Genomic DNA, 18775 nt, shown 5'->3' with positions numbered 1-18775 from the left:
TGAAGAAGTTTACTGGGTGATCCCAGCCCTCTGGAGCCCCTCTTTTATTCTTTCATTTCACATCTTTATTTTTCTCCTTACAGAAGCCACAAGATTCACCTCACAAACTGTCAGCTCAGGTATGCAAAATTGATTTCTTTGCTGTTCAATCTCACTATTTTATGGACCCTGAATTTAGATATCTGAAAGTTAATCTTGCAAAAGTCTTGAGGAAATTTGAACAGCTTGGAAACCTCGAAATTAAGCAAAATAAGTGAACAAAAGCAGTTTTTGCAAACCAGAGCAATGTAGCCCTTCAGGGTACAGATTACAGTTTGAGACTCCTGCAGCAGAAGATATGATAATTATAAACTATTTTGGAATGTTTCAAACATCATACCTGATTGTGTTGTGCATCTAATACAACAATATTAAATATTCAACAATACAGCACAGAACAGCATATATAGTGTTTACTAAAGTAAAGTAAAAAAAAACACCGTCCTCAGCTTCGTCTTGCCAGTGACTAAAGTTGGCCACTTTCTGTGAAAATGTATATTATTAACAAGGATTCTTCTTTACCCATTTCTTTATCCCTTTCTTTACCTACCTTATGGAGAAGAGGTCTCTATAAAATGCAGGATAAATTACAAGGAATTGGTCAAATCAGAATTTGGAGCAGTGCAAGCTTACAACGCCCTTCCTGGTGAATGCTTGAAGTTAGATGACAAATACACAAGACTCCTGATCATACAGAAGCACCGTCATCAGAAAGAGAGAGAGGAAGAGCTGTGTTGCAGTGGCAAGACACATCAAGAAGTCATGGACCAGAGGGACAGTTGTGATTTCATGAGCACAACTGTGGAAAACCTGTTTAATTTGGATGAGTGTGCAAAGATCCAGAGAACGGTGATATTGCAAGGTCAAGCAGGCATTGGAAAATCTTTCACGGTGCAGAAAATCATGTCCGATTGGGCTTCTGGAAAGCATTATTGCAAGCAATTTGAATATGTCTTTCACCTGAAGTGCCAGCAACTTAATCTCATCAGAAAGCAGGTAAGTGTTGTAGACCTGATTCTAAGCAACTCTGAAGACTTGAAGCCAGTGATCCTGGAAATCCTGTCCCAGCCAGAGAAGATCCTGTTCATCATAGATGGGTTTGATGAAATAAAATTCTCACTGCATATCGGAGAAGATTCCCTTTGTCCCAATCCCCACCAACAGAGCTCGCTCGAAGTCACACTGAGCAGCCTTATCAGGAAAGTGGTCTTGTCCAAGTCATTCTTGCTCATCACTACGAGGTCTACTGCTCTAGAAAAGCTGAAGAAGGTTTTGAAACAACCTCGTTACACAGAAATCCTTGGTTTTTCAGAAAAGGGGATCAAAGAATACTTTCAAAAGTTTTTTAAGGATGAACACCAAGCAATGCGTGCCTTTACTTATATAAAAGAAAATGACATTGTTTACACAGCGTGCTTTATTCCGGTAGTGTGCTGGATTGTCTGCACGGTTTTGATGCAACAGTTTGAAGAAGGCACCAACATAACTCATGTCTTGAACACCAAAACCACAATATTTATATACTTTGTGTACACTTTGCATGAATATCATTCAAAGGATGTTAGACTGCCAGTGCAGGACATCCTGAAACAGCTAGGCATTTTGGCAGAGAATGGTGTCAAGGAGCAACAGGTATTGTTTGCAGAAAAGCAAGTAAAAGAGATTTTTATGGATTCTTGTCACTTCCCATCTTGCTTTTTAAATAAGATCTTACTCAAGAAGGGCATTTTTAACCAGACTGTATACAGCTTCATGCACCTCAGCTTCCAGGAATTCTTTGCAGCCTTCTCATATGTTCTGTGTCAGGACGAGGAGGCCAAGAGGAAGGTGACAGAGCTCTTAAAGGACAGCCAAGACTATAGCAAAAGACACTTGCTCTCAACTGTCCAGTTCCTCTTCGGGCTTTCAAATGATGAAACAAGGCAGTTCATGGAGGAAAAATACAACCACTGCATTTCGTCAGAGATTCGATCACAGCTGAAGGAATGGATTCAGAAAGTGGGCAGCACCTATAAACCAGGATCGGATTTGCTCACCATTCTGTACTGTTTGTATGAGTTTCAGGACTGTGACTTTGTCAGAAGCGCAATGGAGAACTTCAGAGCAATATTCCTTCAGACTTTCCCATTAAAGAGAACTGATTGTGCCGTCCTGTCTTACTGTCTTCAGGCCTCCAGAGGCATTAAGATCCTTGATCTAAGTAACTGTAATCTAAACCTGGAGGAGCTGGAAATTCTGCTGCCAGAGCTGCATAAGTGTATTAATCTGAGGTAAGTATGTGTTCACAGGGACATCAGTTCACAGTCTTATAGTTATTGGCATGCACTGAGAACGGGAGTAATCCAACTTACTGTAATCATCCTCTTTGAATATCTTAATACTTGAATGTGCCTCTACAGTATACAAAACTCATTGGGTCTGTAAACGTCAATCGTTATCAAGTCAGAGAACAGCTGATGTAACTCACTCTCTTTTGAGCAGGTTACACTTTAACAATCTGGGAGATGAAGGAGTTAAACTCTTGACTAAAGCCCTGAAGTCCTCTGGTTGTAAGATAACGAAACTTGGGTAAGTCCTCTTAGTTTCAAGAATATTCATGCCATTAAGTTGAGCTATTGTATGCTGCTACCTCTTTAAAAGCCTTCTTAATTAATTATGGATGTCTAAAAAATGTTGCTGATAGGGCAATAGAAATGTGAGTTGTATCAACTATCAGCTGCCTTTTCATTGTTTAGCTAAGATTTGACATGATTTTCTGATTGTGCTTAAATAAATATTTATAAACAGTGAAAGACTATATATGATATAGATTGTGGTGCTTTCCAATTATGGCCTTTGTTTGTGCCTGTGGAAATTGTTTGTGGTTCAGCGGAGCAGCTAATTCTGTATGGGAATGGATCATTGCTAACCACCACTACTTGTCTCTGCAGGTTGTGGAAGACTGGCCTGACAGAGGCCTGTGTCAATGACCTGTGCTTGGCTCTCAAAAAAGGGCAGTCAGTCACACAACTTTATTTAGATGGAAATGGATTCACAGATGCATCAATACCTGGTTTACTTTCCCTTATCCAGAAATGCGACAAACTGGATCGTTTTCGGTGAGAATCAATATCATGTCTCCGGCACACTACTTCAGATTCTGTCAAACTGAAGGCATGGATGTACAGTCAAATATTTCTGACTTTTGTACACAGCATGGATTCACTTTTACACCTAGTAACTTAATGTGTCAGCTTCCTTGTCCCAAAATATCTCTATCACAGCGCTCTCAGTGTGTAATCAATGTATTCCAGTCTCTTTCCTTTGTCATTTCCCTACATGTTTTGCTCTTGTAAGTGCTACCTTTAGAAACATATGGCCTATATGAATACATATATGTATATACCTGCATTTATGTCAATGGAACATGGTGATGTTCAGTCCACACTCATTATCTCACTCATAGAAATTGTAACTGGCACATGTTCTAACAAGGAAAATGCAGTGTAGGTGGAGACTGTGTGATTGCATCACTTCCATAGCAATGGTTAAAGTTCAACAGTTAGACGCCGCAGACATTTTTTCATTAAATGAATAAACATGTACATTGAAATGTGACTGATGGAGAGGAGAGGATGCAGTTTCGTTGGCAGGAGCATGGAGTTACGGAGGGAAGGGGGAGGATTTGTCAATTTGAGCGAGGGAGCAGGGATGTCCTAATATGGACAATGTACATTTGTGTATTTTATCTGCTTTTCACACAGCATGTACACAGCTCTGTCTATTCAACTTGATGTGCAACCTCTATCCTGTGTTCCTGTTGTAGCAAGTGTGTGATTCCCACAGGTCGGGGCCTTGCAGGCTTTCAGATGAGAAAGTGGAGGATCTGTTCTCCGTTCTCAGCACAAGGAAACATATCTTTTCCTTAGAGCTCCACTTTAACAAACTGACTGAAAGATGTGTCGCCAGCCTTAACAACCTCATCTTGAAAAGGTGGACCCTGCGGGAACTCAGGTTGGCAAGCGTCTTTAGCTCTGTTCAGATTCATGTTTACAGTGAGAGGAAAAAGGGATGCTTTAAAGTAAATGCCTAGACTGACACTAGGCCTTGACCTGAACACTGAGAGATTCTACTGTTCCAGACACCCCCCTTTCCCTACACTCCCTCACAGCAAGTCTTTGCTCCATTGTCCAGTATTATGCTGCCCTATTGTAATCCATGTGCTACTTCAGAACAACCACATAGTTTATGATCATATGCAAGTGTTGCCCAAAAAGAAAAGAAGACTATTTAAATTCCATATTCCAATGGAGAACAAATTATCTTAAATTTTTGAATGTTTGAGAATAGAGACTGTTAAATGGAAACTCTATTTTTCCTCTCATTGATCCCTTTTCTGTAGTGTCTGGTGTGACATTCTGCTGGAGTCGGGACTGAAAGCCCTGCGTGAATCCCAGCGGCGGTCAAATTGTCACTTGAAGATACAGGGGTGTGTACATTTTCTTATAAAACAATTCCCTAAATCAGGGTTCCCCGTGCTGGTCCGGATTCTGCTCCTGGGGGGACCCCTATGTCTTCTGATTTCATTCCACCCAAATATTTATTGAAGTGTTGTATTTTATTTCACATCTTCTGCTCTCACTTCTTGAGTTCTGAAATGCCCTGTTGTAGATGTGTTGCAAAGACTTTGAGCAAACAGAATTCTGTCGAGTCTGTCCTCAGCTTGTTTAATGTTGTGTTGGTGACCTGCCTTAAACAGATCTTAATAGGTTACCAGTGAAGTTTGTTGTCAATTTCTCAAAGCAATAGGGAGTATGCATGTGGCACTATGTGTTCTCCTTACAAACTTTAATTTTAGATCCATAGTGGTCAACAGCTCAAGTTGAACCAAAAACCATAAACACTATGGGTCCTAACAGCCAAGATTGGGAAACATTGAACTAAATACCAGTGTTTTCACGCACCCTTCAAATGTGTCCTATACCCACAATATGACTTTTGGACATTTTTCAGATGAAATAACAGTCCTCAGTTATATCGTTCCTCACGTTCTTCACGTTCTTCACTAATTTTCTGTATGTCACTAATTTGCATTTTGTCTGTTTCTCTGAAGGCTCATGTGTAAGAAGCCAATGGACAAGTGCACAGATATCCAGTCCAGGGACCTGCCGTGTAATTCAGAAATTCATCTTGATATGTCAAGGAATGTATTATAGGACTATGGCTTACTAGTGTACTAGAGTACTGAAACTCTCTAGATTGTATCTGACATTGGTTCTGCCCTCTGAGCATGCCAGCTTATTGCCATCACTTCCTACAGTCCCTTGCTAGTACCAGATACACATTTCCAAGGCTTATTTTTTTTATTAACCTATGGATGACTGCAGGAGAACATAACTTGGCCAAATACACCTTTTTTCATGTGTTTATAATGACTCATCTTACCAAATGGTTCTAGATTGCTGTTTGGTTGGTCTGACTGTTCCTGAAAGCTCCTGTTCACAGTTAAAGAGTGCTGTCAGATATGAAACAAATGTGGAGTATGTATCAGAGAGTCTACATAGCAATTATTTACTATATAATAATACCTTATTATAGGTCAATTCAGTTTTTTTCATTGCCACCAAAACAGCCCTGACCCATTTTTAATTGTTTTCAATGAATTCACTTTTCATATTCTGTATGCCAATTCAATTGGTGTTATATTCCATATGTAAAGAATATTTGAAGTTGTTTAAACAAATATAAAACAACTGATTTGCCTGATACATGTCCTGAGTTTTTAAAATATGATTGTAATGAATACATTTACTTATTGCGCCCTGGAGGATTAAATAACTTTGTATGTATGCTGATAATTTTTTGTTGTGGAACATCCTATATTGTTTTGTTAATTCATATATTTTTAATCTCTTTGCATGGTTGTACAACTGTAACAGGTAAGCAGTAACTTCTGTAACTGAACTATGCCGCCTTGACTATCTCCAAAGCGGGTTCTCGACACTTCTTTTTCTGGAAGAAGCCAAGGCACCATACTGCGGATGCATATTGCTGCCACACGGAAAAAAAAATATATATCACGTAATTACGTGATAACTATCACGTTTTTATGTGTTAGGGACTTATCACATAATTAGTTAGGGAATTTCACTTTAAATCAAAGTATATGCGTCCAGATATTATTTACATCATCTTTATTTACACATTTTCTTCAAAACAAGGTACAGGTGGTTGAAAACCGGTCTGTGACCCAACAATACACCATCTATCCCCCACCCTGTCCAATTTCCTGAACTATTTCACTCCTTCCCCTTTCTCACCCAATTATCAATTACATTAATTATCAAGTTATCAAATGAAAAATAATTGAATTATGTATACTCAATGCAACATACAGAAATACAAGTTAAACAAAACATATTATTATAAATGTTTATTAATACATAAATTGGCTCCTATAAACATTACTATTTGAAGATCAGGAATATTTATGTGATCATGGACAAACAGAGCATGTTGATCAAATTGAATCTGGGACATCGCACATTCTATCGATACAACAGTAATAATCTAATAACTTAAAAATAGAACAGATAATTCCCTATCACGTAAAAACGTGATAATTCCCTAACACGTAATTACGTGATAAGTCCCTAACACGTAAAAATTTGATAGTTATCACGTAATTACATGATATATATATTTTTTCGTGTGGCAGCAATACGATTCCGTACCATACACCAGATTGTTAATTACTAAAAATGTATTATATCTAATTAAAACCCATAAACATCACCACTGGTCTTGACTAAAACATTGGTTAAAAGTAAATAGAGCAATGTTTAAATTATACTAGTTACAATTGGTTTTATACAGGATAGGATTATCTACGGTGGCCCTGAAGTGCAAAACACAAATGCAAAAAGAAACACACAATTGCAAAAAGAAAAACACAAAAACAAAAAGCAGAATGCAAAAGTAAAAGAAAGAACAGAAATGCAAAACGGAAAACACAAAAACAAAAATATATACATATATTTTTTATTACCGAATTGCATCATCTTGAGTTGTACCAATAGAAAACGTGTCCTGAATCTTCATCCACCAGCGCTATCAGTGGTGCTGCTACAGTCTGGCCCAGGCACAACAATCGATCGGGGCCTGTTTTTGATTGGGGGGTGCTGAAGGATTTTTCTCCAGGTGAAAGCGGGTGGGGGAGGGTGGCTCACTTTTCCCGCAACAGGTTCAGACCCCAGGACAGCCATCAGGTTAAAAATAAGACAATTAATCCCTACATAAATGGCCATTCATGAAAAAATTACAAAACACAACCCGGCATTTCCCCATCTCTCGTCTTTCCCCACCTCCACAATCACTCCACAAACCCCACAGTCCAAGGGACAAACAGTCTTTAGGTTCCCACTGCAGTCCAACAAACCATCCATGGGGAGGTGAAACTCCACGGTCTTCTCGAAAACCGTCCTGATTTCATCTTGACCATAGTCCAATTAAAAGCCAACAGTTCCAGAACACACTCGCTCCAGCTCACATTGGAGGTCTCTGCCACTGGGCTGTAGGGGAAGAGAACACATTTGTGCAGCACCGCCTCGGTGCAGTCCTGCCCAGCGGGACTCGGCAGACTCCGGGGGTGCTCGGCTCCACACCACACCCATTCCTGGACTCCCGGCAGGTGGTCAGGGTCACTGTACCCGTCGTGCCCCAATCTTCCACCTACCGTGCCCCAGGTGTGGAGCCTCTCGCTCCCCCTCCCACTTCTTCCCTTGCTTGCTGCATTGCACGACGACCACTCTATCCCCCACCTCAAGCCATCGCCCATCGACTGTAGTGCGTTCCCCCAGACACTGTGCAGTCTCTAATCAGTTGTGCTGTTCACTTACTCCCTCCTTATATCCCCCTCTATCCCTTTATTTAAATCAGGTACATCATCTCTGAAATACTTCCGGTACCACGTGCATGGCCAGGGAGACAGGCTGAGATTAGAAAGTTTTAACACGTGGTTGAAATCTTGGTGTAGGGGAGAGGGTTTTAGGTTTATGGAGCATTGGTCTTTCTTCTGGGATAGATGGGACCTGTACAAACCGGACGGTCTACATCTAAACAGAAGGGGGGCTAATGCATTGGGAGAGCGTATGTGCAGAGTAATTGAGAATCTTTTAAACTAGGGACCAAGGGGGCAGAGAGCTCTGACAATGGGAGATGTTCCAATAAGGAAAGAAAACCAAGAGAAACTGCTAGTAGGAAAGCCCTGAAATGTTTGTACCTCAATGCCAGGAGTATAAGGAACAAGATGTTAGACCTAGAAGCCACAGTGCTGGCGTGTGATTTTGATGTTGTAGGAGTGACGGAAACATGTCTTACAGAAAATGATGGGGATGAATACAGGTTGGAAGGATACACACAGTTTAGGAGAGACAAGCAAAATCGAAGAGGGGGTGGGGTAGCATTATATGTGAAAAATGACATTGAGGCAGAAGAACTCAAATTAGATTCCAGAAACGGAACAGAATTTTTGTGGGTGAAACTTTTGTACAAGAGATCCAGAGGATTAGGGGTAGGAGTGTGTTACAGACCACCCAACTCAGATATTCAGCAAGATGTTGCATTGTACAGTGTAAGCAGGACTGCATGTAGCAAGGATGTGGCTGTTATAATGGGGGTTTTCAAATTCCCAAACATAGACTGGGAAAGCCCAGTCAGGACTACAGAAGCAGAAATAGAAATGGCTGAGATGGTAAATGACTGCTTTCAGGAAACCAACCAGGGAGAGTGCATGCATTTACTTGATATTTTCAAATGACCAAGATAGTCAGAGGGACACTAGTTAGAGAACCAATGGCAAACTGTGATCACAATATGGTTAGCTTTGTGGCATTCTTTCAAAAAACAAGGACCAAATCTAAAACAATGGTCTACAATTTTAGAAAAGCAAACCTTGAAGGTATGAGGCAGCACTTAGAAGAGTTAGACTGGAGCACACTGGATACAGATTCAGTTGAAAATGGGTGGTTATATTTTAAGAATATACTACTCAGGCTCAGGAGAAATTTGTACCAAAACATAGAAAATTGAAAACCAAAAACATTGGTTTAATAGAGGTATACAAAAAAATATCAAGAGAAACAAAATGTTGTATAGCGCATACAAAAGGGATGGAGATTAAATAAAATACTAAGAATATGTTGAACTGCAAGGAGATCTTAAGAAAAGGACCAGGAAAGCAAAGAGGGAAATAGAAAGAAACATTTGTGGTTTGTAGGAGGATGGGCCTCGAGGCTGCGAAACCTGAGTGAGGGGGCACAGCACGTTTGACCCATCAGTCTCTGGTACAGATTCCACCGCAGAGTGAGATGGTCTTGTGGGTGCAGGTGCCCGAGCTTCCTCATCAACAGGAGCAGTGTGTCCTAATTGAAGAGTGGCAGGTGGCACTGACGGTGGCCTGGGTGCTGCAGTCAAGGTGCCTCTTAAAATATTAAATCTGTGCCCCTACCCTTTAAAGATTCCCCAGCGGCGGCCATTGGCCAAGGTGATGCCAGTGGAGCCCAGCGACATCTACTCTGAACATGACTTCATCTTACAATATCAGTCTCCCGACATGGTGTCTGTTGATGTTTGTTCGGTTCAGTGAGGGGGGTCCAGATGAGTTACCTCTGTGGACAGGTGATATGCCTGCACTGTCTGGCGACCAACGGTGGCGTCTGGATGGGTTGTTGCATTGGTGGAGGATGGTTTTTGCCAAACATGAGGAAGATTGTGTTAAAATTGATAATACCATCTATCACCATATCCCTACAGGGATTGCCCCCCCTTCTTGAGAGTGTTACTGCCCGGTGCCACCAGCTATATATCAGGAACTAAGGGGACTAATACAGCAAATGGAAAAAAAACAGGTGTCATCACAGAGAGTAGTAGCCCCTGGCCAGCCATGTTATTTCTGGTGAAGAAGAAAGATTGAACTCTTTTGTTTTTAATGGATTATCGTAAGCTTAATGCTTTGACGCATAAAAACGCAAATCCCTTGCAAGTTGCATGTTCAAAAAATTCTAATAAATTAGTAAAATATGATCTGCCTCATCTAAACCCATGTTGACTATCTCATAGAATATGGTTTTCATAGAAGATGCTCCTCTATTTTCTGTTTAATCATCTTTTCCAACATTTTACAAGTGATGCAGGTGAGACTGATTGGTCTGTAATTTCCTGGCTCAGTTTAGTACCTTTTCTTGTGGATTGGTATGACATTTGCTGTCTTCCAGTCAGTTGGCACATCCCCTGTTCTAAGTGTCATTTGGAATATTTGACTTAGCGGCCTATAAATAATATTCTTGTTGATCCACGTCGCAACTAGATTTCAACCACGAAACAATGTTGAAATGACGTTGAGTGCCTGCTGGGACGTCAAATCCTATTGGCTAATAACCAGGAATTGCTGCAACTTGGTTCCACACAATCACAAGCACTGAGTGCAACAAACCTCCGTAACATTACATAAAAAATGGATGGACGGCGCCCCTAGCATTTGCCTATTCTGCCTATGCCCAGGGCCGGCCCTGGCTGCACATCTAATACTCCTGTAAAAAAAACAGGCTTAAATTCTGGACCTTTGGCAGTGAGGTGGGGTTGTTTGAATTACATGAAGCCCCCTTGTCTACGGGCATGTTTAATGTATTACACAATTTGTGGACCTGGGTAGTAAGTGTTATTTCCTAATTCCTAATCTTTACACTATTGTACTTTTGCCATTTCTATCCCCATTGGTAACACCACAACCCTATAGTAATCGGGAAATAACCCATACAACATTTAGGGTCAATATAATGTAACTCCACCAAGGGTAATCTGAGTTCAAGCCTGAATTTAAACCTGCAGCCTCCAAGTGTAAGGTCTTGGTCTGAGCTCTGACCAGAGGCTTGTAGTAGATGAGTCAAAAGCAAACAGACCTAAATAACTTCTGAGGGATTGTTACTTGTTACTGTACTATAGTACTCTGTGCACTGGAGCATAGTTTTGAGGGGCACTCATTCAACCTGATCCTCCCTGCGTTCACCACTGCTGTGACCCATTTCATAGACCTTCCTTGGGAAACAAGGTAAAAGGCCCACAGTGGTGTTCCAGTGGTGGCATCTTGGGAGAGGAAGATGTACATCACAGGATCCAGGAGGATGTTGATACTCAGCAGCCCCAAGGCCATCTGGAAGTAGAGGAACACCTGGGCCTCATGGCTGCAGCTGTCCTGGTTCAGATAAGACCCGAAGTGCATGACGTAGCCCACCACATGGTATGGCCCAAAGACCAGCAGGAAGACCAGCATGATGAGGAGCAGCAGCCCAGTGATCCCCTTCTTCTCCTTGGCAGGGACAGAGATGGCCTCATCCAGGTGACTCCGCACAAGCTGATAGACGAATGCCAGGAAGAAGAGGGGTAGGAGGAAGGTGATGGGGATGGTGACCAAGCGGTAGGCAGCAAACTCCTTCTTGGAAGGATAACTCTCTTTGCAGAAGCTTTCATCAGCATCTTTATAGCCAATGTGGAAAGAGAAGACCACAGGTAGCACCAAAATGGTCCACGCCGCTAGGCACATTAGGTAGACAGTGAGCAGCTTGTGCCGGCGACTCCATTGGTACCACAGAGGGTGGACGATGGCCAGGTACCTCTCCAGGGCAATGCAGCACATGAAGAGGACATTGGCATACAGGTTGATGAAGAAAATGCTGCCAGCAACTGTGCAGGCCAGGGAACCATAGTGCCACACGTTCTGCCTACTGTAGTAGTCAATCCACAGAGGCAGGGTGGCAATCTGGAGGAGGTCAGCCAAGAGGAGGTTGATGACATAGATGGGGAGGGCATAGTCATCTTTGACCAGGCTGTACAGGCCATATAAAGCCAGGCAATTGGTTGGTAGTCCGATGCAGAAGACCACACTGTACAGCACAGGGAGAAAAATCTGATCAGCACTGAAATTGATGTTGTCACAATGAGTAGCACTGGAGTTGTTCATGGCTTTTACATCAGCCACAGCTGGATAAAGAAACCCTGTTGGATTTCTACTCCATCTCCGGGTTCTCCGCAGGATTTCAGTCAGAGTTTTACATAGATTCAAAAGCTTAATGTTCATACACAGTACACACTGTTATGGAGTAAGGGATTGATGGGGAATTAGTCAAATTTGTTTTTTTACTTGTTTTCACAAAGTGAACTGTAGTTTTGTCTTGTGTTCTTTCATTGAGTTTGAGTATTTGCAAATTTTGTGGAAGATAAAGTCAATTTGGTGCCTTGAGTCAACTCCAAACCAACTTGTGACCAGCTCTGGATGCCCCAGTGGATGCCAGACAGAAACCTAAATATATGGAGACAGAAAGGAAACACTGAGGCGGCTATGGTTATGTGTATAAGCACTGCAGCCATTTCATAAAGCTTAATTGTATCTTCTAAGACACTCATGACAGTATTGCAGTGCCAAAATGAAAAGAGGACAACCAAGTGTTTGAAAATGACGTGATTTTTTTTTCCAAGTGGTTCCCTTGCAGGAGTGACACCAGGGTAATTCTTGGGTTGTTGGGTACCCTCCCCTTCCCCTCTCTATGTATATCCCTCACCATACATTTAAAAAGAATCATCCAATCTCTCGTGAATTCTGAAATGAGAATGACCTCCCTTGCTATCAGATCCATCTGTATATCAGACTGTGCACCACAAACTGCCTACAATTCTCTTTCCATTATAAAAAAAAAAAAAAAAAAAAAAAGACATCTTATCACTGGTATATTTCCAGCCACCACAACAGCATCTTACTGAAATAACCTAACCTACAAGAAGTCCAACTGTATAGATTAAACTAACTTAGGTTTATAATTTAAAAATGGAACTACTAATCTGATATCATTATTGTATGCCATTAACTTTGTCTTTATAAATGAATTTTACATTTTGTGTAAATTAATTGGTTAAAATTACAAAGGAAAATGTTAGGTAAAATTGAAATGCTGTGGTTGTAAGAAATACCTGTTTAATTATTTCTGTTTGTTTTAAGGGCTACATATTTTGCAAGGGATATGTGCTTATAAAACACTGTGTACTAAACATATTCACCAATCCAGCAGAGATCCCCAGGCTTTGTACATCGTATTTTAAGACACATGGATGGACAGGAAGTATTAAAGCAGTATTCATTTTCCCTCAACTTATATTATACAAACATAAGTAGAGGACAATATACTAAATAACTGACATGCAGTCCATGAATATAAAAATGAATACAGAAGCCATCAGATTCATTACTTTTTCAATCAAGGGCCCAAAATTAGATCCTGAATAAGGTACTGTCAGTTTATGCAAAATGGTTTCACACACAACAAACTTTGGCTCCCCAGCCAATCTGTCCGAGATCCCTTTGCCTTCCCAATTTAAAAATACTGGAGGCGCCACTGTTTCTGTGGCTTGGTTAAAAAGGGAAGCTTTTTTGTTCTTTCTTTGTACAAAGGAAATGCCATTCTTGCAAATGTCTCTCACTTATGCTTGTCTATGATTTGCACCCCAGTAATTCTGAAACTAGTGTTTGCTTTTGGAAAAATCTACACTCTTCCTGCAGAACATGAGCATCTGAAAATAAAAATAGAAACAGACAAGGACTACTACTTCTACTTTTACCACTGCTACTACCACTAAATATTATTATTGCTACCACTAATAGTACTATTACTACTACTACTACTACTACTCATAATAATAATAATAATAATAATAATAATAATAATAATAATAATGTCATTTGCCATTAAAACTGTACACTAACATGAATAGCGTGTCTGTGGGTTTCAATAGAAGTGGAAAAATAATGTACTTACAATTGTTGCACTGTGTGAGTGATTAGCCTCCCAGATTGCAGCTGACTGATGCAGTTGCTGAGTGCAGTGAATTTCTGGTTTTCCTGTTTGCTGTCGTGTGGTCATATCTACAGGACTTCCTGATTGTAAAGACTGATCCTGGCATCGCAGACAGCAGCTTACACAAGACCAAACACTGTGCTGCTGTAGAAATCATGTAAAATGTTTCAACTAAATCCATTTGCAATGAAGCTGGCTAAACACCTTCAGCAACCACTGCCTTTATTTTCTAGGACGGCATCATGTATGTGTGAAAGAGTGTGCGTGGGCTTTTGTGTGTGTTTTATCCAGTGTAGGGATAAACAGGCCAATAATCTGTGATAAAATATAGAATAAAATCATGAGATCTGTTCAGATGTTACTATAGTCAGCATATACTTATATAACTGAAGAGTCAAAGAAATCCAGAGAGAGATGCACTTCCACTCAAAAGGTTTTATTATTATGAGCAGCTTCACGGAAGAAGTTCAAGAAGCAATCTCAAGAACAATCTAAGAGAAATTACAGGCACTTTCATTTAGACCAGACAGGAAGAAAGGTGTCACGGCTTCCTTCTAGCCTTTTCACTCCATCCCCTCTAGAGGCCGCCATTTCCCTGCCTTTCCTTTCACTCCCCCCAGCTTTCAATCATCCCATTAACATTCCATACACCCTTGTGCACTCTTGCTTCCATCCTCTGTTCCCATTTGCCCTGCACCTCCCTACCTGGTTTCTGTTCCCTTTAATATCCCCTCACTTCCCTCAGCCGGGGTGAAGTTTTGCCAGTTCACACTGCAATCCCTAGCCTTGTCCCAGTGCCTGTTCCTAGCATTGTTTCCTCGAGCCCTGTATCTGCCTTGTTCCTTTGACTTCCTGCCTGACTTCCCGACCTTGTCTCCATCTCGCCTTTGCCTGCTCTGTTCGCCTGATCCCACGACCCTCACCTGTGACCTCGACCACGACCCTGCCTTGCCATTATCCGACCCTCGCATGCCTAACGATCCCACGACCAGCACTGTGCTTGGGTCCCCTGTTCCCGTGCTCCCCGAGGTAATTGTGACAGAAAACTTCACTTTTATGGACCCAGCGGATCTCCTGGAGATGAGGACTGCCCTCACCGCCCAGGGAGCCATGCTCCGTGAGCATGAGAGAGCGATCTGGCATTTCGGGAGCACACTGGAAGAGATCCTCAGGCGGCTTCCTGCCAAACCTCCCCAACCCCTGGTGGCCGCTGCTCCTGCAACAACCGCTGCTCCCACAGTACCAATCAGTTCGGTGCAGCTAGCCATGCCGGACAAGTATGATGGCTCCCCGGAACGCTGTAAGGGGTTCTTGCTCCAGTGCTCCCTTTATTTTGCACACCTCCCCACATCCTTCCCCACCGATGCGGCCAAAATCGCCTTTATTACGCTCCTCATTGGGAAAGCACTCCTGTGGGCGTCCGAGATATGGGAACAACAAGGAGAGGTGACACAGTCCCTGACCACCTTCCTCTTCAAGGAGGTGTTCCACCACCCAGCTGCAGGAAGGGACGCTGGGGACCGCCTGTTCTCTCTTCACCAGGGCACATCATCTGCGGCAGATTATGCCCTGAGGTTCCATACCCTGGCTGCGAACAGTGGATGGGAATGAGCGGTCACTCATCACTGCTTTCCGCCGGGGGTTGCATGCCGACTTGCAATCAGAACTTGCCTGCAAAGATGAGGCCCTGGGGATGGAAGAGCTCATCCAACTGGCGGTTCGTCTGGATAATTTGATGAGGATCAGACGGCAGCATTCCACGTCTGAGGTCCAGCTTCCATGGGCCGAATTCAGCCATCCATCCAGCAGCCTCGGAGAACCCAAACCCATGCAACTGGGTCAGACCCGTCTATTGCCTAAAGAGAGGCAGAGAAGAGTGCAGCACCACTTATGCCTCTATTGTGGACAGTCTGGGCACTTCCGCGATGCTTGCCCTCTTCGTCCTGGCTCCTCCTCAGTTACCCCTGACAACTCCGTGAGTACAACTCTATGTCCTCTAGTAACCCCTGCACAATGTCGTATTCGGGCTCGGATTCAGCTCGGTTCTAAATCTGTGTTTGTGCTTGCGCTGCTAGATTCTGGATCCTCTGGGAACTTCATCAACCGGAAGACGGTGAATCACCTCAACATCCCACTCTCACCGTGTATACCTCCTCTTCGTGTCTGTGCAGTTAACGACCAACCCATTGGTTCCGGGCCGGTTTCCCATAAAACAATTCCCATCACCATGTCTGTTGGTCTGCTGCACTCTGAATAACTGCCCTTATTGGTTCTCGATTCTCCTGGGGCAGATTTGATCCTTGGACTACCCTGGCTCACTCACCATAACCCAGCCATCTCCTGGACGGACAGAGACATAATATCCTGGGGGCAGCGTTGTTTCACCGAATGTCTGTCACCCCCCTGCCGGGCCATGCACATTGAAAGTCCCTCTCTTTCTGTTTTGACACCGATTCCTCCCGAATACGCAGACCTGGTGGCGGTGTTCAGTAAAACTAGAGCTTCGCGATTACCACCGCACCGATCCAGGGACTGTGCCATTGACCTCCTTGCGGGTACCTCTCCCCCAAGGGGCCATATTTATCCTCTTTCTCTTCCAGAGTCACAGGCGATGGAGGACTACGTCACGGAGGCTCTGGACCTGGGCATCATCCGTCCTTCCACGTCACCCACCGCTGCCAGCTTTTTCTTCATCTCTAAGAACGACGGCGGTCTCCGGCCCTGCAGTGACTACAGGGGGCTCAATGCAGTGATGATGAAGTACCGGTACCCACTGCCCTTAGTGCCCTCCGCTCTGGAACAACTGAGAGGAGCCCGCTACTTCACCAAGCTGGACCTGCGCAGCACCTACAACCTCATCCGCATTAGAGAGGGGGATGAGTGGAAGACTGCATTCCTTACCCAGACTGGCCATTACGAGTACCTTTTCAGGCCGGCTCCTCACGCCTGTCCGACAAACTGGACCTATGTCCCGTTATCCGTGCCCCCGCACCTGCTGCGCTGGATCCACGCCACTCCTGCCTCTGGTCACCTGGGTGTCAGCCGCACGGTCGCCCTGGTTCGGGGAAAGTTCTGGTGGCCCGGTTGTCGGTGCCTGCTCCACCTGCGCGCAGTCCAAGGCCTCCAGACACCTCCCCGCCGGTCTGCTCCAGCTGCTGCCTGTCCCGCACCGTCCTTGGTCCCACATCGCCATGGACTTCCTCACGGATCTCCCCAAATCCCAGGGTTACACCACCATCCTGGTGGCCATATACCGGTTTTCTAAGGGCATCCCTCTGAAAGGCCTCCCCACTGCACTGGAGACTGCGGAGCTGCTTTTCCAGCACGTCTTTCGCATCTATGGCCTGCTGGAGGACATCGTCTCCGACCGTGGTCCCCAGTTCACCTCCCATGGCTGGTCTGCCTTTTACAAGGCACTCAACATGAATGTCAGTCTCACTTCGGGATATCACCCCCAGTCAAACGGACAGACGGAATGCTTGAACCAGGAGCTTGGCCGGTTTTTGCGTTCTTCGCAGGCAGACTGGAGTCGGTTCTTGCCCTGGGCCGAGTACGCCCAGAACTCCCTCACCAGCTCTTCCTCTGGTCTCACCCCATTCCAGTGCACCCTCGGTTACCAGCCTGCCCTGTTCCCCTGGGATGAGGAATCCACGGATGTTCTGGCGCTGGACGACCCGGCTGCAACGCGCAATCCGCCGCCAGAGGACCGCAGCTGACCGACATCGAAGACCGGCCCCAGAATATCAACCTGGACAAGATGTCTGGATATCCACCTGAGACATTAAGATCCGACTGCCTTCTAAGAAGCTCAGCCCCAGATACATCGGCCCGTTCCGGATTCTGCGCCAGGTCACTCTGGTCGCCTACCACCTCCAGTTGCCCCCGCACTACCGGATCACCCCCACGTTTCCCGTGGTGTCGGATCCCTCGCCTGCTCCTACTCCGCCTGCCTTGTCTCCTGCTCCCCCACCTCCTCTGGCTTTGGATGATGGCCCTGCTTATGTGGTGCGCTCCCTGCTCTGCTCCCGTCGCCTCCGGGGCCGCCTGCAATACCTGGTCGACTGGGAGGGTTACAGCCCGGAGGAGCGCTCCCCTTGTCCAGCTCAGATGAGCCTGACAGAACACTTCCTGGACACCACTTCAGTAAATTAAAATCAGTGCCTTTATCGTTTTTTCCTAGCTGGGTATGGATAGGATTTCTTCTCCTATTGAACCAGTATAGACTATAGATATAGTCATATTATGTATTGCAGTGCAATACCTTAAATATGCACTATATACACAAATCAACTGCTAGTGGAACTGAAAAAGACAAACTACTAAGCAGAAATAATAGTTAATTTCTTCATAAAATTGTATGCTTATTTTTCAATAAATATAACAACAGTATTTATGATTTGAAAACGAGCAGTTAGAGCAGTAATGTAAACATCAGTGGAATTTAGAAGATATACAGACAGTTGAGGTACTTGAAACATTGAAAAATGCCCTAGTGTGTTTACTCTTTGACTTTGAATACAAACTTCTTTACTTTTACTTTAGTATTTTGCTAGTCAGCTCCCGACGCAATGTCATTGTACGCGCAAATTCAAAGTGTCTGATAGTCTCGACGTGATGAAGGCGCTCGCGCTCTTTTGAATTCAGAATAAACCGGCAAATGATCTATCCCGAAATTAAGCTGATCAACAGAATAAGGCCCAGTTTATTTTTAGAATACATTTCAATCATGCCAAAATAGATAATGACAACTAACATACCTGCATCACAAGCTGCACTTTCTTTGCATGCCTGTTTAGTCTTTTGCTTAGCAGCCCCAGAAGGATGTGTTTGTTTCAGCGCCATCATAAGTCGCTGAC

General features: G+C 43.7%; 1 protein-coding gene across 1 annotated transcript; it reads left to right on the top strand.

The window, feature by feature from the left end:
- Positions 1-713: 713 nt before the first annotated feature.
- On the top strand, positions 714-6064 carry LOC136755381 (NACHT, LRR and PYD domains-containing protein 12). The gene is made up of 6 exons (XM_066711929.1): positions 714-2309; positions 2521-2607; positions 2970-3137; positions 3865-4032; positions 4421-4507; positions 5132-6064. Exons 1-6 carry the CDS (start codon positions 802-804, stop codon positions 5232-5234), a joined length of 2121 nt encoding a protein of 706 aa, XP_066568026.1. The 5' UTR covers positions 714-801; the 3' UTR covers positions 5235-6064.
- The last annotated feature ends 12711 nt before the right edge of the window (positions 6065-18775 follow it).

The sequence above is a fragment of the Amia ocellicauda genome, chromosome 1 (assembly GCF_036373705.1).
Source record: "Amia ocellicauda isolate fAmiCal2 chromosome 1, fAmiCal2.hap1, whole genome shotgun sequence".
Lineage (NCBI taxonomy): Eukaryota > Metazoa > Chordata > Actinopteri > Amiiformes > Amiidae > Amia > Amia ocellicauda.
Note: the sequence above shows the minus strand (reverse complement) of the source record. Positions and strands in the feature narration are given on the sequence as shown.

Coding starts and splice junctions, on each gene's coding strand:
- LOC136755381 (XM_066711929.1), top strand. CDS start 802: ATGGACCAGAGGGACAGTTGTGATTTCATGAGCACAACTGTGGAAAAC. Junction 4,033..4,420: donor TGGACCCTGCGGGAACTCAG/GTTGGCAAGCGT, acceptor CCTTTTCTGTAG/TGTCTGGTGTGACATTCTGC. Junction 4,508..5,131: donor TGTCACTTGAAGATACAGGG/GTGTGTACATTT, acceptor GTTTCTCTGAAG/GCTCATGTGTAAGAAGCCAA.